The following is a 21,780-nucleotide window of genomic DNA, read 5'->3' as shown; positions in this document are numbered from 1 at the left end:
CTATCATTATATTATAGGTAAAGTAATTTTTTGCAGTAGGAGTGCAATCTTGTTAACAGGATCGCTTGATAAGTATGAGGGTGAACTTTAGTGGGAAACCACGTGACGTGAACACTGACAAACTTTAATAACCTGTGTTCCTATGTAATGTATAAATCTAACTGGGAGGTGAGTCATCATAGAAGCAGACATCGCAGCGAGAGCTAAAATTACATACATGTATTTGTGTCAACTACTGCGTTTACGTTTGTTTAGTTCTAGACTTAAAAAATACCTGGTCATTGCGTTTTTTATAACTCTGTTTTATATCACCAACGAACCAGCACAAGGTTGGTTAAGGGATATGTATTTCATCATTGACACTAGAGACAATGCATAGCATGTCAAAATGTATAGTTCTGCGTTTCTTGCATATTAGATGTGTGACAGTCATTCTCAGTAATTCGTTAATGTATGTTGAAGCTTCTATTATATCCATGTATTTGTCCTAACTTGGACAGTTTCTAGTGATGGGTTTAGCCATCGAAAATAGGAAGACTCTACCCACTACTTATGATACTAGACTGGATATACTTGTTCTTAAGTTAAACCTTTAACTGTTTTCCCTAAAATTGTTTTAGTTAAAACATGCACATATCTTGTGGTATAAATCAGAAGTAATATAAACTAACGTTTGGTATATGTAAATCATAGTTTGTGTTTTTGCTGCGCCTCTTTTGCAATAAAGATCAATTGAAATATATCTTTGTTTTTGTATCTTATACAAAACTGCGTGCACAATTGTCTTTGTTGATATGCTGAAATTCTATCATTGTTAACCGATTAATTAAGACGATTAAGTAGCTTAAACAGTAAAGTTGTAGGTTGATAAATATGAAGAAATATCGTTTAAGGTTCCTTTTTACCTGCGCATAGTGTATTTAAAGACACTCACAATGCGGTCGTATTGACGTCATCCACCATAAGCATTTCTTATAGAATATACAGCTTGCATCGTTTAAATTGCACTACCTCCGAATAAAATGACAATGATTTGCTGTAAGGCGAGATGTGAATATCATGACTACGAGTACGAAATCAAAACACCAATAAACATTTTGTATATTTGTGCACCTGCCATATAAATAACATCGTTGTGTTCACTCGAGCAGGACAAAACAGGTTCAAAAGATAAAACGTGTACTTAATTTGAATGAAATATATACACATTTCTTATCGTCTTGTCTTTCTATTCTTATCGTGTCTAATTTTTAAAGTTTACATCCGTGTCATGAATATGTATTTCAAACACATCTATACACTGATTTTGTAACAGGCGATAAAGTGTGTGTGATTGACATAACCTGCTATAATTCGCACTTTTCACAACAGATAACATAGACTAAAACATTACAGGACATCGTTGGAAGACAGCAATTTTCATATAATGGAGACAATGGAGACACGCGTGTAATCTTTTGTTACCCTTCAGCATATATATATAATTCAGCAAAGGGACAAAGGGATAGTTATCACCTTGCAGATTTGAGTGTATTCTTACAAAATGGAAATTATCAATAAACTAAAGAAACTTCTAAAAGGAGGTTCACATGCGGATGCTACCTGGCGGTTTCTCTTCTCGTTGACGCTTGTAACCACTATTTGTTGTGTTTTCGGATTTTTCTCTCCGTTTTGGTTCATTGATGAAGTGTGTTCCGATCGTGGACTCTTCTATGATTGTTGTGGTGAACAAAACAATGTTACTTCCTGTCATACAGCAGCATGGTTTTCGGAAGGATGTAAGTATAGGAAAGTTAACTTCATAGACAGAAAGAATAAGAAACTATTATATTTGTCAATACGAAAGAGTAATAATGTAAAATTAGGAACTTAAGGACGATAATCTATACATGCATCTCATTTTAGATTATATTCTTGAACACTGACGAAAGCAAACTTCACATTGATTAAAGACCTTCACCACATATTTTTATTAATTCTTTAATATATAGACACCTGTAACATAAAAAATATCAACACATTAAGACAAATTGTACCCTTTTATTATGAGAGTTACACATATCGTTTTCCTTATTTTGAATAGCCTTAGTACACTAAGGCGATGCATGGACGAACAAACTCTCATAAAGTTTTCATATTAGAAAAGGTACACGTCACACGTCAGGAATTCAAAGTTAAAGTGAACAATTTTTTTTTGTTATAGAATAGAATATTTTAGCAAGGTGGAATGCTACAGGCTTAGCTTTCATTGCTTGCGACATAAACAAGTGTATCCGATGTCTACAACTCGCTATTTATAACTTCTATAGTGACTTCCTTTTTTCATGGATATTTAGCTCTTTTACGTTTTTGTACAAGTATATGTCTTCTTTAAGGTGCAGACAGGTATGCACTGATCTTGTTGCCTAAAATGTTAATCTTACTAATTACATCTGAGCATAAAAATATTGTTTACCTAGTAATAAGCTATTTATCAGATTTAAGAGCAATGACGCTAAAACAATATCTGAATGCTCATCATTTCTGGCCGTTGATCTTTCCCAAACCTTACTGTGCAAATCGTTCGGCATTATTTATCACATTTTATTTCCATGACAAGTGTCGTCGACGAAGCAGAAGACGCCCGATTTTGCAAAACAAGTTATCTTATTTTCCATGTATATTTTTGGTGTCTCCGTGTTAATCTTTCGGCCTTATTTTTTAAATCTTATTTCCATGGAGAGTGTCATCAATGAAGTAGAAAACGCTTACCTATCCAGAACATATTATCTTGTTTTCTTTGGACATTTTTCAGGGGTCCCTATGTTAATCTTTCGACCATTTTGCACATATTACTTGTGTTTGAAATGGAATTAAGTTGACATGTTGGTCTTTTGTTCATTGTTTTTAACATGACGATTTAGGTAACCTATTTTGCTTGTTCATTTATTCACAGCCGTGACCGAAGGTTTGATTGCAGTTCTCGTTTTGGGATTGTTGTCTATACTAGGTGCAATTGGAGGCAGTGTGGCAACAATCATCATCTTTTTCAATGGCGTCAAATTCCATTATCTATCAACAAGATCTGTGTTTTTTGTTGGATTTGCCAGTGGTAGGTATCATACTATGACAACTGCTAAGGAAAGATCTGAAATTATTCGTAGTGCTGAATGCAGATACTCAATACCTTATATACTGGAACAATTATCTGCCCTTCGCGTTAATTCTCTGAAGTGCAGGTTCATATATGCTTTGATTTTTTGCGTGTTTCAAACCCTTCTTGTTCAAGAATATCGTTCTGATCCGTGTGGTACACTTTTCTACTCACGACCTGTTTATGATTTTCATATGCTTTAGATTAGAATGTCCTGTGTTTGATATCTCTAGTGTATACATTAAGAGAATGTGGGTGATCGTACATTTTAGACGAAGAATTCAATTTTGTATTTGACATATGCATAATGGAAATATTTTCTGGTTGTGTCAATGTCTGCATGTAGTTGTTTGAGTTCACGCGCATTGTTTTCTTTAATTTTGTATTTTGTATTTGTTGCTGCCGACTGAAGGAGCCACACTGGACACCGTTATCCATATATCTACGTAGTCTATTTTGGAAAATATAAATGTGTTAGCAAAATGCAAACATATAACCTAATTGACGTTACTCTACTTCAACAGGATCTCTTATGGTTTCGTCATGTCTGCTGTTCTTGCAAGAAAAAGGTCATCATTCCCTCGGTACATCGTTCTACCTATGTCTGGTATCTGGTGCCCTTCAGATGGTACCGGTAAGTGTATTTCAACCGGGAAAAATAATATATAATCAGAGGAAAAAGGACCGCAACTTTAACTATACGGTATCATAAAATAAAGTTTATGAGCAATATGCCTATTATTATTATTAAAGACCAACATGCCTAGGATTATTAACAAACGAGGTGTTCTTGAGACCGTCATGAATTAGGGTACCCTTATGCACACAACGTTGAAATAACAGCGGTTGTCAGACCCATCCCTAATATCGAGTGTGCCCTCTTTGAACAGCTGCAGCGTCTTTAATTCTGCGTGGCATTGAGTTCATACGGACATTGACTGTCCGTAGAGACATGTTATTCCATTCCAAAGTAAGTGCGTAGGCCGAATGCAGGAGGTTTTTTCGGATGTTTGGTCGATTCCGAACTCTTCTGTCTAATTCATACCACAAAAGTTCGATCGGGGCCAAATCGAGGCTATATGGTTGCCAATCAATAGAGACGATGATCCCATTAATTATCACTGAAGATGTCTTTAAAGCATGTGAAATTCTTCACCAAACCAAAACCGATTCAACTCTAAATCTGTCGTGCTTCAAAACACAAGCTTCTGCAAGATGCTCCCTCGACGCCGGTACACACGTTGACGGCCATCTGATCGAAATAACGTTAATCGAGATTCATCTGTGAACAGCATGAACCTCCAATGTCATATAAAGAAACATCTACGCCCATGTGCCGTCAACCATCGCATACGACGTTCTCATCGTTGCAATGTCAGAGGCAAACCAACGTGATGGCGACGTCGGCGTACATTTTCCTCTCGCAGTCTACTTCTCACAGCTTTTGGTGAATTTGACGGTTAACATTACCAAGTGTAGTTCGTGCCGCTTCAGCTGTCATTAATATCCTGTCACGCAAGTTAACAGGCTTAATAAACCGATCTTGGCGACGTTACACATGGACGGCCTGATTTCGGCCTTTCATCACTTCTTCTCTCGACGTTGTAGCGTTAAATAAATCGACTTAAAGTCAATTTGTGAACTCCGAAGTGAGTAGCGACCTGTTGTTGACTGCTACCTCCATTGAGCATTGCAAGAGCTAATCCTCTAGCAAGTTGGGATAGCCGTGGCATATTTGTGAAAACAACTATTGATTTCAAATGAATTGGCGATTATTGATTGTGATAGTCAAAAAGCGACATAAGTATGAATGGAAAACAACGCAAACATTTGTACAGTCATGGTGAATTAGGCGTAGCGTATGTGGACAATTTTTGTTACGGATGATGGACTTTAAATATTTTTTGGGGATTAAGTAAGATGCATTAATTTCCCTCTTATTTTGTATATTCAACACAAAATATTTTACAATGAAAGACGTTGCGTTTCTTTATTCTAACTGTATATATATTTAGTGCACTTTTTGAAGATGTCTTCGCTATCTCTTTTGCTACTATTAAATACAAGTAGAAAGGTATATGAAATTCATGCATTGTCTTTATTCTTGTTTATAAAAGAGACACATGCTCCACCTTTGAATATTTCACAATTATCTGAAAAAGGCAATACATGTTAAGTATATAATATATAGAAAACGTAAATCGACAGCCCTAAACAAACAAACAAACATAAAAAAAAATAAAAAAAAACCGAAAGTTTGCACAGTTTTTCCATCGCAACACTCACTTCAAACATTCTATCAAGTTGATTTCAGATTTAACACAAATTCTAACAATGTTGTTACCATAGTGGACCATAGATGCGATCACATGAGTATGAGTTTGTTGCTTTGCCATTTCTATTGTTTGTCTTTGCAATGTTCTTGTTGATATATCACATGTATACTTAATTTATCAAAGAACAAATGCCATGACATTATTACATTTCCTTATTACACTTCAAGTGTTACGGTAGATGTCAAATGATTATTAAATACCATTATTATATCATATGTCAATACCAGACTTAAAGAAATCAAAATTATGACATATAATGATATGCAAATTAAGTTGTTAATATTGGCTTGATATTCATTCGACAAAAACCTCAGCCAATGGAATAAATTTAAAGGTAATCGATAGGTTGCCGTTTGAATAGATCATTACTACCATATTTATGAGTATAAGTACGATGGATAATATCATTATTGATAGGAATTCGCATTGTCATTACTTAAAATCTTTTAATCAAATGTCAATTATAGATTATCATCTATTTCCAGATCCTTGGCTTTATGTTTTCGAAACAACAGATTGGATTCTAATTCTCAGGATTTACTCAAAAATGGAGGAAAGACATTATTCTCATTTGAAACAGTAAGCAAATATAAAGATATTGGACAGAATAAGTATATTGCATTTAATATATTTACTTCAGTATTTAATATTCTTTAAATTACCTTTAAGAGCTTAAACGCTCATGGTGTTCTACACATTCTGTTAAGAATACAAATACAACGGACACCATGTTTCAATTTATTCATTTTGGCAATGAATCGCTTTATAAGTTTATTTACATAAAGCTGATATTCATGAGAGGTTGATATTGAGACAACGATTTTGTGAAGAATATGAAACAGTAACACTTTGATTTTTTGAGGAAAAAATCGTATAAGTGACCAATTGTGCATAGATTGCGAACGAAATGAGGGCAGATTGTCACTTGAATATATGGATATATAAGATCAATACCATCCAAACCTTTGGTAGAAGCTCTCTATGAATTTAATTTTGTAGAAATGACGAATCTCACCGTCCCCAGGATTAGTGTTCCACTTAGGTATATTGATGTAATCTTTGAAATATATCTTTCATTGTTGCAATGAAAATATTTCGACCAAATTTTACTTAAAATATCCTTGGGCGAACGGATCTGCAGAAATGTGTAAGAATGTAAGAGTGATCGTAGTTTAGATTTCATGATTAAGTCCAAGTTTACCTTAGTTTTCTTCTCCTCGATGTTTAATTTGTAAAAGTTAAAGTGTAAACTGTCCCGCATGAATTGGCAAAATGTCAAACAGAACAACTTTTACTTTTATGAGCCATTATCGGCCATCGTACCTGAACATATACAGTCATATAAGATTTACTTGGTACTAGCATTGGACATCTGTATTGGTTTAAGATATTCTTTTTCTAAAATAGTTAATAAGTCGTTAACATCAAATTCCACACTGGCTGAAAAAGAATGAAAAGACAAATTAAAATGCTATCATTTTATGTGATATTATGTATTTATTTTGACAAAATAAAAGGAAAGGCAATCAGCGTTATGTGTTTTATCTCAGAAATATATATATATGCTTAGCTTACCGTAAAATCGTGTATAATTAGATATCGCTTGCAGAACGGCATTCTCCTCATATCCCATCTGTAGGACGTTGTCGGCAGCTGGTGCTTGTAGCAGATACCTGACGTTTCCAAAATTCATCTCGTTCTCTGTAATAAGGAAAGTACACGCATGTGTAACTTACACCTTGTTTTTGTACGTAGTTTTCAATGTATCATATACAACAAGAATTATTAATAATTATGTTTAAGTCAATAGTTGCGATATCATCTGATGGATTCAATTATATCATATTATCCTTCCTTAAAATCACTGCTCGCTTCAATGATACTCAAATTTTGTAGCAGATACTATATATTGTCCTGAATAATCAGACGAATTTAATTGTAATAATTTAACTTACGTTTTAGTGTTCCAATACTTATGTATACTTTTCTTGGTTTGCTTTGTTCGTTTTCATACAACTCCTGTCCACAGAAATCAGGTTCTGGTTGCACTCTGCTTGAACTTTCATCCGGTAAATCGGGAGCCAAGTCCACCTCAAGATCTTATGTATAGGATATGTTATCTTAATGTTATTGAGGCTTTACTGGCAAAAACTGATGTTTTGATTTTTTAAGAAAAAACTGTTATTATCAAGTTTCAAGTTTTTAATGTACCTAAAGTTCTGATATTTGGCGTGCAGCACAGTGCGATATAGGGCTACCAAATGTGTTCAGATAAATGACCTTGACCTTCTTACTAGGTCATAAGGGTCAAATATTTGAGTATTTGTATTCTTTTTAAGTTGGAATTATAAAACAGGTTGGAATTTCGTTGTTATTTAAAAAAAAAAAACGCCAATGCTGGGTCTTCAGAGTTGGATTTGTTAAAATTTCTTTTAAATCCTCTGAATACCACGCAGCCTTTCATCCTTATGCTAGATATTGGATAAGGCAGTTTTGTTAAGTTTGTGCTTGTTATATGTTAAAATAAAAAATCAACACAGGTGACCGTTAAGGCCTATGTGCCTCTTGCTCTCCTCTTCCTGCATCTTTTGAAACCCCTTATTTCGAGTTTGTTAGTCAATGGACAAATTGATGTACAAATACAGAAAGCAATGGATCCTGAAGTTATCTATGACTTTATACAAACCATCGACTCCTGGTTGTGAAGTGGCATCTTGAACATATCCTGGTGGGAAGCCTGGAAGGCAGTTATGTGCTGTTCAAAATACAAAAAGGTGGCATATTTAAAACTTGATTAAATCTACCATCTTAACTTTCTATCAAATTGGGCAACAGTACGCTTTGCTTGATTTGCTACCGAAACATCGCCAATTATGACATCATTTACAAATGCTACGATAATTTTTACAAGGTTATATTAATGAATCTTTTTTTTGTGGTTGTCTTGTACTTATACACCCCTTTATTTAATTCAATACATAAAAATATATTTTGGATTGACAACTTTCACTGAAAATAAGAAACTAACATTTAGAACTTGTTTTTTTGTATGAATGGAATATTTGTTAAAATTCATCTGGTGTGTGATTGCTGTCATTCAATGATGCAAACAAACACGGATTGCAACATTATGAAAATTTTCAAATATCCTACAAAATACATGCACACAAACATTAAACAACGAACAAGTAACGGCTTCATCAAGGGAAAATATGTTATGTTATACTTTTACATATTTCCGTTCAAAATGTGACTGACCCACTCATGAATGGATTTCTAATGAATGAAATTGGCGCGAATCAGCTGTCATTGACCTCACGTCATATCACACAAATTGCTATGCGTAGTGATTTAATAGAAAATAATCGATCATGAAATTATCAAATTTATATATTTATGTGTCACTCACTATTTTGAAGCCTGTCTAAGAAATTAGTAATAAGCTTTGATTGGAATATACGCGCATTCATTTAGTTTGCAATAAGAAAGTTTTTTTTTCATACTAGCATAAAAGCTTACATAAAAAGTACGTTGGCATGTTTGCTAACTGGCAGAATTATTATCGGCATGCGATTCCAAATGATATACTTACACCTAAGAATTTTGTTGAGGAAGCGAAGAAATTCTGGTGACTTTTTGGGATCTGTTCTGCTTTGCGACGGATCCTGGAAAAATAGTGGTTGGCTTTCCATATCTGCTGCTCCACCATCTTCTTCTGTATCATATACGTCTATAAAATGGGGACAATCATTATGCGGTTTTACTGGCTTTAAAACTATTTTGAACTTACGATGTTCTCAAATGCTCCCTTTCTCTATATGTTTTTTTTTATATTAACGTAATTCGTCCAGATGATTTTTTTTGTTCTTAAATTTTTACATAAAACAGCTCAAAGACACACACATATTCGAATTAAATAATAAAATGTCTCAAATACGCTTTTTGCTTAAGGTTGCAACAGACAACAAGAAAAGCTTCTGAATTAATTTCCTTAAACTTGCCTGAATTTGATGTAGAATCCCATATGTATCTTATGTGAAGCATGAAATACACAATAAGAAAGTCATATGTTTACATGTATCGATATGTATCGTCAACTTGTTAACTACAAAGAAACGGAGGGAACAGTCTAATAATGCATGTATTTAGTTATGTATTGAGTTCCATTCATAACGTTTTATCACATGACATAAATTGTAAACGGATTCGCCACAAAGGCTCGTCCTGTGTTGGTTTATTGGTGTTAACAAAACCTTTCATTTCACTTTGAAAATTTGAATATATATTGATAATGTGTTGTCTGTGAACACATCATTTATCGATTGTGTTTATTTTACATCTATAACCTTCGGAATGGTAAATCAATGACACTTTTATTACCAGTCAGCAGTAAAAATGTGTACAGATTACAACTTCCTTGTTATGAATCTTCCTTTCCAGGATTACACACCTTTCTGTTATATGAACTTTGAATTTGATTTACTGTTGGTATATCTATTCAAATCTATAACAAACAGAGGGAGAACTTATTAGAATTTTAGAACAGCGTCAAGTACATGTGTGCTTTCTAAACCGTTCCACTATTTGGGTGAATTAAAACGTGGCAAGCAGGTTACGTAAGGACTTTTGTATGTAAGATATGTACAAATGTCCTACCGCTTCTGTTGTCGGATCCAGTACCCTGCAATGATAAAAATGTACACTTTATCAATATACATTACAATTACTTCGATTTATATTACAAATGCTTCAGACGAAATCGGTAAAATCAAATTCATTGTTTCTTTAGACATCTTTAGACACATGATCAGAATGTGATTCTTGTAAGTTATGTAGTTAGATATGAACATGAATAGAAAAGATATATTTGTTGGTGTCAACGTATAGCAAAGAGCCATTTTTAAAAAGTTTTCAATGTTTTGTTCAGTCCTCTCCTTTTTTGTTTGCTTTGGGAAATTTCCATGGAGTAAGAGTTTTATACACAAATCTGAATAACACTATCGTCATTAGACCTTACTTGTGGTGTAAATTCAAGATAACGTGTCCTACGTTGTTGCATCCACTTGTATATATGTCCTAAAAATGCTAAATCATCAGGGGTCTTCTCCTCACAAGACTCTGAAAATACACAAATACGTCATTTGATACAGTTTTGATATTGTATTATTGGTAACATTTCGGGTGATTTATGTTTACTTAAATTTAAAGATTTTACATTAATTACCATTCAAATTATCACACCAATTAAAACAAAGAATCAAATTGTTAAAACAACATATTCACAGAGCAGAATACCTTGCACGTATTTTAGTAAAAAAGCTGAAACTCACCTTTATCTAAAAGTTTCAGATGTGTTGTACTTCAAGTGTAAATTGATCAAAATTGTGGCATATCAGATTTTGCTTTCGAATTGAAAGTTGAATGGTGGAGTGGAAACAAGCAAAACACATTTACTTGTAAGTTATCTTTTAAAAAGTAGGTATGTATATCTCCAAGTATTATATCATATATATACATTTTAGACTGGTGTGGTAAGATTGCACAAAATAAACACAACTGAACAGCAACTTTCAAAACAAGTTTAGAATCATGCTGATCAATTTGTATGTAATCTTAATACATATTTTATATAAAGTAAGGAAATGTACAAATGTTTCTGTTTCTTTTACCTTGCTCAATATAGCATATACCGGAGATACATTCTTCATCAGTATGGCATTGCTGTAAAATGTTCTTCGTCAAAATGTTGTCCCAAACTTCACCTTTAGCAATAATGTATGCGTCGATTTCATGTGCACACAAAGTTTTAAACTGGCCACACGTTTTATAAAATTCGTTAAAAGCATGGCCAGAAATTCGATGTTCCATATATCTAGTGTTTTCGCCGAGGCATGTAGCAAAGAGATCAGACGAAAGTTTGTCATCAGCCTCCACATATAATGAAATCATCTGAAAGGGAAAAGGCAATCATTGACGAAATAGTTCTGTAAACATAAAGAGCTAAGCCCCAGTGAACACAGTGGTTCGAGGTCATGTAAGCGTCCTATTTTGGTCACACCCTCCACAGTGTATAAGCAACATTGTAAGCACGTCATTTTTTAATCATCTACTTAATGTTAGGTATATACGTTGTAACAACGTTGCAACAATTTTTCTATGAAAACTTTATAATTCATTTCTTTATATTGTTCTGAAGTTCAATAAGAAAAATCTGTATCATTATCAAAATGCATGTCCTGATAGCAAGATGGTTGCATGATACGGACATGATATGTCCCATTCTGAACAGGGAATGAGATTAATTGATAATCATTATCTAAAAATAAACTACTGATTTCCATAGTTTGTTTTGTTAATGCTTGTATTCATAGCGAAATTACAAAATATGGCGTTGTAAATGCAACGTTGTTACAGCAACATTTTTCAAGACGCTGTGTTTCCGCTGGGACTTTCTGTCATTGCCTTGTCTGATACTCATCTGCCGAATGATTGATAAAATGAACATGAGAAATTTACTCTGAATACACACAAAAAAACTATTTTGTGTAAATATGAATACACAACAGACCTCTGGCAGCGATTAAAATAAAGAATCAAGTAAAAATCTGAACTAACAATATTTACCTTCCCTTTTTGATGAAAACTTATGAGCATCCCTGTTGAATCCGTCACTTTTTTCGCTTCATTTTGCGGATTGGGACTTACAGAAATGCCACTTAAGTCATTCAGCTTCTTTTTTTCCATTGTTGTTTTATCTCTAAAATAAACACGCATACATTACAAAATGAAACGAACAAATATATAAAATAGCAAGCACACTTGGATTTGATAAAGCAATACTTGTCCCTATACACGTCCTCTAAAGCTATTACACTGTTATAATTTGAATAGATAGTGCTGTTTGGTGCTAATCTGGGAAAAACATACAATTAGTTTGTGAAGGATTCTAATTGAAAATTGTGATACATAAGTATGACAAACTGACAATACATTTTTATCGACAAGGTGTAATAATGTGTTATAGTCGTGGTGAGAGTTGTAGAAAATACTTTAAAAAGAAGTCGCTAAAGCACCAATATCGATAATCTAAAAATAGTAACAGGGACCTCGACCTTAGCCAAGCCAAACAATCTTTAACTCAAACTTGTCAAAGATTATTTGATAATTTATGTGTGAAATTTGTTAAGGGTTTCGTTAGGAATGAAACTGCAAGAGCGCTAATAATTATCTTCTAAAAGTAGAAAAAAAATGACCTTAACATCCCTCCTAATTAGTAGCCCTGTAATTGTGGTCATCCTGTTGAGGATTGCACTCACTTCTTCAACTATTGTCTTCTCTAGTCACAGACAGTTCCTCCGTAACTTCTTTTCTACTCCAAATGACTCTAAACCTCTAAATATCCAAGCATTTCTTAAAGGTCCCGATACAATTAACACTTATATGAACAAATCTGTTTTTATTTTAATTCAGAGATTCAATACTGATACCGGATGTCTCTTTATCGCGACAAATCTATCGAGAAAAGTATCACGACTGGTCGACTTCGTAAGACTTCTTAAGACGATATTATCATGACTAGTCGACTTAATAAGACGTTTTAACATGATATTATCACGACTTGTCATGGTGACATGACAATTGGTCGCGATAGATAATCAAGGCCACACGAAAAGTAGACGAAAATTACATGCCATCATACCTTCGTATGATGGGGCAAAGAAAGCAATATGTGTCCCGATTTGCTGGTAGTTGACCACGTGTTATATTGCAAATAGCCAGCCCGTGTGGTGAACACATGGTCAACTGCCAGAACCGGTTATAAATACTAACTGTTCAATATGGTACATTAAAAACCTATCTATATCAAATTCAAAAGACGATTACAAAAACCGTTTGAAGTGATATCAAGAAACGTTAATAGTACTGTACGTGAATGACATTGGGTTGTGAATCAAACAGTAGGAAAATCAATATCACAAAATAATCATTGTTTACATGTTAAAATATGGTGAAGTTCCATATGTAGTCATGTAATACGTTGAAAATATAAATGGATATGAACTGCCTGACTACATGACTAACTGTTCATAGATATGAAATGGAATGTCTGTCGTTTGATGAACGGAAATTGGTACTATGACAAGTGTCTATAAATAGTTTGTTTTAAGCAGTAATGTGGTATATATAGCGTGCGGTAACAACAACGGAAATATCACATATATTTTAAGATCACGTAGCAATATTGACACATAACGGATAGGTGTTTATAAATAGCAAGCTATATTATCTAAAATATACCTTTGCTTTACACAAGTTAACAACAGTCATACAGTTGTGGGATAACACAATGTTACAAAATGTGAAAATATGTCCACGATGTCTGCACGATGTGTGTGAAACGTATGTACCCGTATAGAGTAATTTTGAGGCCTGAGACACACCACTTGCCACTCTCAGAGGTGTGAAAGACATTTTATATGAAATGCTGATAGTGTTAAACGTCATTTCATTACCAGCTGGCGCTAAATAATTTCACATTTCAATTCCCGACCCATGTTCAGACACAGATTACGTTTCTAAATACATGGACGTTTTTGCAATGTGTATCAATGTTTTTGTTTTCGCTGAAATATCAGAAACATTACACTCTGTCGACAAAATATATCGATTTTTTCATTCCTGCTTCGCAATCGAAAAAATCAATTTCAATTTTCCAATTTTGATAGTAAAAAATCTCATTTTTACCAATTTAAAGTATCCGTGAAAAACATGTAAACAGGAATTAATCGTTACATACTACACAAAGCCGACACGTTGTATATTCAAGACCATTACACACAAGCGGGGGCGTTTCTTATAGATCCTACACTTTTCTACAATGTTAATCTTTTAATAAGAGAGGCGTGTTTTGTCTATCGTAACGTGATTCATTCAGATAAATTTTCGTCACATGCTTTATCTCTGCTTGCCACTAAGAGGTCACGATAGGACTCACGGTATAATTGACTTACAGATAAGTTTATGTAATTTAAAAATAAACCGAGAAGTTGAAGTCTTTCTACCTATGTGAAGCAGTAGTGTCAATATATAGCCTATATAATTCCATAAACAATATAATATATTTCAAATCCCACTTCCTACATACATCTCCTTGTATACCAAGTGAATCTTGCTTTTTGACTTTCAGCTTGCCACTAGTATATAAATATTCATTAATTACATCAATCTAGGTTAATACAGAGATGACTTTCTTTTTCTAAAATCTTGATGGACAGAGCATGATACATGTCACATGATCGTGCGAAATGTTTAGGTGACCAATAACTGTAACAATAACGATGAGACAGGGCTATATGTTTGTTTTTAAAAACACATTAGCAGCAAGCGTGTCATTGTCTCTGTAAAGATTAGCTACCCTCGGTTGACTTTTGGATTTGATCGAATCTTGTTGTCATCTACTCTAATCAGATATTACCTTCGGCATGGAACCTAACCTGGAGTTCTTGAATATAAACACTATTATAAACACTCAAAATTTACAAATACACGTGACACCATTTTCTGTCTTCAATTTTGTTCTGGTATTACGTTTTGAACTCTGACTAAACGCATGTCAATACGTTAGGCGGATATATTGTAACGTGCCGAACGGGGGTGTGGTGTCCGTCACCAAGTTTAACTTGGGTACATGTATGGATTTTATGGTAGCTAGTATCCGGCTATACTACAATAGCCAATATATACAAAAAAGTAGTAAGTATTACTCCCTAGAAATACTACCGCAAAATATAAGCCTACATCAACTATATACAGTACAACAGAGTATCTCTCTGAAACAATGACAATGACAACCATAAAGAGTATATAGAAACTAAGTGCGGAGTTACCTTACACACGCACACAAAAGCACAAACGAGACTGATGAGACCTATATCAAGTTAGGACATTTACCGCCAATACTGTACACAGCACAGCTACCTGCTGTTAATAACACGCTGTCACTGTGAACTGTAACAACTACGCAGTCCACGACTACCGTGTCGTGACCACCAACAATATACTGAGAAAGATAAACCTAACACAGGTACTACTAACAGTACTACTCGCGACATGTGTCGTGAGCGTGTACCCCGAGCTCTGTAACTAGTCGTAATGACATAGATCAAGGCAAGGATTGCTCTGCCACTTCTGTCTCTCTATGCCAATACCTACCAATAGTGAAGAGTAATGATCCTCCCAGTGTTTGCCGACCGCTTTTTTATACTTTAAAGGGAAACAACGACCCCTAGAGGTGATCACAAAAGCTAATTACAGAAACGCTTACATAACATTGATAATGAAGCGTCTGGCGGACATCAACAATAACAGCACACGTACGGAGAATTTACATATATGACACATGCATCATAACGGTAAGGCATATTTTCGCCACAATATGTGCAATTCACTACGTGTAGTCCACAAAACTGGATATGAGAATTTGTTGATGGTTTTCATTCTGACGTGTTGTAAATCCTTTGCGACTGAATGATATCAAATTATGTAGCATAGGATTTGTTTACTTTATCATAAACTCGTATTAAATAAATCATATCCGCCTTTCACTGATGTACATACAGAAAGGAAAAAAACGAAACAAACAATTTTATTTATCATTGCAAAACGCAAAAACAAATTTATATTAAGATGATAATCTGTCAAGTGGAAAAATCGTTTCCATAAAAACAGCAATGAGGTAAATGTAAAGTTTTGGAACACTTCATATGTCAATACATCTGACTTAATGGATCATGTTTAATCCGTTTGACAACAAAATATTAGCATCAACGGTCTAATAATCGAGAATATCAAATAACAGATAAAGACTAAAACATTATCGAAGAAAACAGATAAATCAATTTATAACAAAAATGTCCCAAAAGCTAAGATATCGAGTGTGTTTTGAATACTTCATCGCCAGTCAGGATTCTGGAATTTCGTTTTCATAAATTTCAAATGATGTAAAAAAAAAAGATTTTCCACTTTTAATTTTTTAGGTTTAATATATTATTTCAAAGAATGCTCAAAGCTTGATAAAACTAGAAAGGGATCCTACTGTGCATCTGTATACTTAATTAAAGTTTAGTATCTCATTCCGTCACAAAGGAAATAAACGGAAACCAGAGTATGAAGGACTGGCCCTGATAAAACACTGAGATAAAGAAGTTGGTTTGGTAAGGTTAGCGAAGTCTGCATGAAAATGTATCCGTTTTCACTCCTCACTCAAACTCTCACAAAAAAAAAAAAAAAAAAACATTCAAGTTACCATTTTAATTGTCTAATTCACAGTGAACAGCTACCGGACTCCGCTATTCATTGAAAATTCGTAGTGGTATAGATTTCTTGACATTAAAAAGGAGGCCCTGTTAATTTCTTTCTGATTCGAGAGATTAACGTACCCGACATGTTATCCCTGTTATCATAAAATAAACAGACATTTGTTTTCGGAATATGAGTCATTTCAAAGTGTACCAGTCATATTATTTGTTTTGCTAGATTTAAAGTGATTGGAATTCGAATCGACACTAGATACAAACTACAAATATGTAATTCTTCGTGAGCGATAGTTGACAGTTTTGATTCAAAATTTTAAAATATATATATATATATATATTGACGTAGTATTGTGAATAACCAATTTACACATCTAGATATTCGCAATAAAGAAACATAATTATAAATCAATGGAAACTGATATGGACAATTGCGAGATTTATACCGTTACCATCGCAACAAAAGCAAGGCGCAACACGTGTTGTGTAAGGAGTGATCAGGTTTATTGAAAAGGAAAGATATACCAACATAATCCTAATTCAAGTTCAAGAAAACAAGGAAAAAGATGAACAAAAGAAGGACTTACATGGAGACTTCTGAAAACATTCAAGAAGAATAAGACGAGGTGTTCCAGAAGAGTAAGCTTCTTATCATTCACCGATGACACCGGCAATATAAACAAGTAATATCACATTATCAGATAAGAACAAGGGAATCAACAGGCAAACTAAAACAAATACGTTTAGCTTCAAACCGCAAAAAGAAAAAAAGGTCATGTTGACAAGAAGGAAATGATATGAAATAACTGATACATCGGACTTAATATCATTAAAGGCTATTAACAATTGTCAATGAAAACATAAGCACTCTGATTATAAAATTTCTGCATAATAAAAAAGTTACAACATGTTTCATTTTGTGTATTTATTCTGAAAAGTTAAGAGGTCTTTGATTAATGGACATCCCTCTCATACAAAGAGAATGCATGGTCATTGTCTTATCATAGAAGCTGTATCGGCGACGACAAAGAAAGAAATAAGTGGCAAGTCTTTTGTGAGCCATTTTTGTCTTACTGTCGCCAGCCAAAAGACTTCATGACACTGGTCATGTATTTAACTTATCCTTCGACATAAAAAAAAAACATCATGGCAGTGTGTGGTGAACAATTTGTACTCTGAATCCTTCATAAGGTCTGATAATATAATTTTGCAACTGGTCAAATTATTTACTTAAGTTATTCATTTAAGTTGATTAGAAAGTTACTCTCACGCATAAATGCACATACTGAAATACAACTGTTTTTGAACATTACCAAATACAGTAAAAAAACATATATGCCAGCGTCAGTTACAATATAAATTACGTTTATAAATATGTAGGCTTTAGTGAAAAAGGCATATAACTGTACAAAATGCAGTAAATGTGGGAATACATTTACATAATTTACAGTCCGCCTGCTCTAGCTGTACCAAGGCAATTGGTCTACATTGGCTGTAAATAATAAAAATACCTGTTTAAATAATGGTACTTGTAGAAATTTTCCTAAATCATACATCGATTATTTTTTTCTTGTTTTGCTAACTTAAGCAATGTTTTGTAAAGTTACAGAAAACGTGCATGTAAATAATAGCTGCACGATTTTCATGGCGAGTAAAGAAACATAAATAAGTACCTGTATCTTGGTCATCGGCATTGATTTCTCTATGATGTCAAATCCAATTTTGCATCAACCTATATCTTGAATAAATTTATTTGATTTAGACATTGTACTATTTATCTAAAATCATTCTTATAATCTGCAATCAATGGATATAAAAATATAGATATTCATGAAAATTTTACATAAATTTCTCATCAGAGCTTAATTTCAAGTGATAGCGGATTCAATGGGCGAAGTCAACCACCAATTATGGTTACCTTAGCCATACATAAGTAAGATATAAATCAATTTGGTGGTTTGTTTGAAACATGTGTTTTGAATGCTATAACGCATAATTGTTTTTCACGTAGGTAAAATAATTTTTACTTTGAGGGAAGTAAACATTCATTTGCATTATGCTTAGTTTCACGTAACTTGAATGAATTGAATTGAATTATTTTACTGAAACGGTAAAAATATTCCCTTAAGAGGAAATATTTAAATGTTAAAACGGTCTGCCATAGTACGTCAATAGATCAACATTCGTCTGATTAGAGCAAGGAGCCATCGTCTGCGCGTCTGCTACTATTTTGAAGCATCGAGTGTTTATCGGCCTATATTTCCGCGTTAGTTGGAACAGCCTTACTATAATAGTCATTGATCAAACAACATTAGATAAAGCCAATACAACTAGAAAAGATGACAATGAAAGCGGTACGAATTGATATTTTGGTTTATCTAATTGTTATTATTTGACAAGTGAAACGCCTTCTTATCACTATCTGGATTCTGAGATTGATAGTGTTTAAATGCAGGGTATTTCCGAGTATGTACTAGCGATGGAGTCTCCACTGATGATTGATTGTATGTGATGTTGCAACAAAAACACCTGATATCGAAGTCTAAAACAAAAGATGCAAACAAACATTTTGTTACTGAAGCACATGGAAATGTATCAAAATCCTTATCGGGGAAAATTAGATGATTATGATATAAAACACTGATGGTGGTTTCATGAATGTCATTGAGTTCGATTTATGGTCTTATTCCATCCTGGGTTTCATATTTCAATATCTCCATCCACGAGATTATTGAGAAAGGTGGTAAAATCGAAAGGTTTGAATAACCTATATGTTTTATCTGCTAGAGTAGAAAAACAAGATAATTTAAAAATGACACTGACACACACACCCTCACATATAAAAAATAACACATAAAACATACCAAATAAGATTAGTTTGAAAATTCAAAAGAACAAGCACCTGCTTCACAATCAGCTAAAATGTGATTTTGAGATCGAACAAGCAAATTTCGTCAATATTATATTGGGTTTTTGTATTGCCATACACGATTTAATACTTTATTAATATTACAACAATGAACATTAGTTCCTTTTCATGATCCACGTAGCTGACAATTTCTATATACATAAACAATTACTGTTAGCCATAGAATCATTTAGCATAAAACCATACTTATGCTTAGTTATGATAGAATACTTGAGAATTCATTGAGACTGGTTTATAATTTTAAACACCATAATTTGATTCGAAAACATTTCTTTTGTAAAATGTTTTATTTGTTGCTTGTTTCCAACTGTTTGGTATAGAACCGTTTCTGAAGATCAACTATGAGTGTGATTTTCTGCTTGATTATAGGATGGTGAATGACTTGGCTATCAAATTCTAGTAAGGTTTTAGAGGAGGTTTTGTTAGACACGTTTGAAATAGATTTCACGATTTCCAAATACTTTTCATGTTTTTTTCACAATCAGTTTTTTTTCTTCGGGGATCTGGTTAATACTTTCCTATTTAAGAACAAAGGTTATGTATCTGCTTTAAGGATTTTTATTTATCATATTCTTTTTTTTTTTTTTTTTGTATTCTGTTTCGCAGTCTCATTTTCAGTCTAACGGAGTTATCCCCAAGGCTTATCATTTGGATGTACTTTTGGTACTTTGATACTTTTACCTATTCCTGTAAGCAATCAACTATAGAAGCATTAGATACGTCAACGTCCTAAATAATGGATAAGCTTAACTCATCAACATTTTTCATACTTTCAGTATAAATATATCTCATAATTGTTTTAAAGCCAATTTGTTTAAATATGTGAAAAAATAAGGGCAAGGACTGATGGGATGTCAATACAGAATTGTTGTGATATACAGTAAAACTTCGATGAGTCGAACTTCGATGCTTCGAATTTCTCGATGTTTCGAATTTTTTGCCAAGTCACAATTTTTTCCCCTATATAATACTACTAATTTCACATTTATGACTCGAGCTTTTATGAATCGAAGTTCTCGCTGTTTCGAACTTTTTTTCCGGTCCCATGGTTAAGAAACCATTAGAAATCACAACAAATGAATCGAAGTCAAAACATTCACCTGTACGAGAAAACCCGAATGTCCCATGGCAGTTTTCACACCTCGGCGGAAGCGTGAACAATGGCCAGGCCAAGGCTAAGACACAAAGTGACAATAATCACTGACCATGTCTGATTGTCTACACAAGCTGTATTCTCAAGTCATTAACCGTTAAGTGGTGTGATTATGGCCTGATTGTTTGTTTGTCTTACGTATGGATGTTGTTCCGTCCTTTTCGAAGTCAGTAAGATACACATACCGGAAGTGAACCGAACTCTCATCTCCGATACAACCATGCTGCCTTGTGTATGAATGACTCGATGAAAATGTTATGTTGCATTGTTATTCGTTGTTATTTGATGTCTCTTGTCCTTATAATAAACATGTTAAAATTCATATGAATTCTTTTCCTTCCTCCGATATTCTGTGACAAAGTTGCGTTCGAACAGACATTTGATAGATTATGCAAGCGATCAACACGAGATATTGATAAAGGACTCTGCATATAACACAAACGGACACAATATACATCTTTTACAGGTGTATTTTTTTGTGGTTGGACGGTCACCATTCATGAGTCGAAGTCCCGATGTATCGAAGTTTTCTCGACGGTCCCTTGAACTTCGACACATCAAAGTTTTACTGTAACAATGTTTCTAATTATGTTTCTCTTATTAGTGAAGTTAACATTTAAAGAAGTGGCACTGTCAGCTGTTACTCTGGCAGGTTCATTTATCAGACAAGATAAACTATATTTCATAAAGATATGATATATTTAACATGTCAATATAAATATCAGCTGTAAATATTAACATCCATTGATGTATCAGTAGCTCTCATAAAGCATTATCTAATTTATTATAGTATTCCACATTAATACCCGGTTTATATAAACAACCAAGAAGAAATGTTAGTGTATCAAATAATATTTCTGACCAAAGTAATTCTACATCGTTCCATTTAAGTTGGTTCACATTTTCATAAGAGCAAT

The 21,780-nt window shown here is 33.6% G+C and overlaps 1 protein-coding gene across 1 annotated transcript; it reads left to right on the top strand.

Annotated features, from left to right (window-relative positions):
- The first annotated feature begins 1,543 nt into the window (after positions 1 to 1,543).
- On the top strand, positions 1,544 to 5,996 carry LOC132562103 (uncharacterized). Its single transcript, XM_060226831.1, has 4 exons — positions 1,544 to 1,778; positions 2,936 to 3,091; positions 3,658 to 3,767; positions 5,955 to 5,996. The coding sequence occupies exons 1-4, from the start codon at positions 1,544 to 1,546 to the stop codon at positions 5,994 to 5,996; spliced, it is 543 nt and encodes a 180-aa protein (XP_060082814.1).
- The last annotated feature ends 15,784 nt before the right edge of the window (positions 5,997 to 21,780 follow it).

The sequence above is a fragment of the Ylistrum balloti genome, unplaced genomic scaffold (assembly GCF_031769215.1).
Source record: "Ylistrum balloti isolate Yb309-2 unplaced genomic scaffold, AGI_CSIRO_Ybal_v1 Utg371340, whole genome shotgun sequence".
Lineage (NCBI taxonomy): Eukaryota > Metazoa > Mollusca > Bivalvia > Pectinida > Pectinidae > Ylistrum > Ylistrum balloti.
Note: the sequence above shows the minus strand (reverse complement) of the source record. Positions and strands in the feature narration are given on the sequence as shown.

Coding starts and splice junctions, on each gene's coding strand:
- LOC132562103 (XM_060226831.1), top strand. CDS start 1,544: ATGGAAATTATCAATAAACTAAAGAAACTTCTAAAAGGAGGTTCACAT. Junction 3,092..3,657: donor TTTTGTTGGATTTGCCAGTG/GTAGGTATCATA, acceptor CTACTTCAACAG/GATCTCTTATGGTTTCGTCA. Junction 3,768..5,954: donor GTGCCCTTCAGATGGTACCG/GTAAGTGTATTT, acceptor ATCTATTTCCAG/ATCCTTGGCTTTATGTTTTC.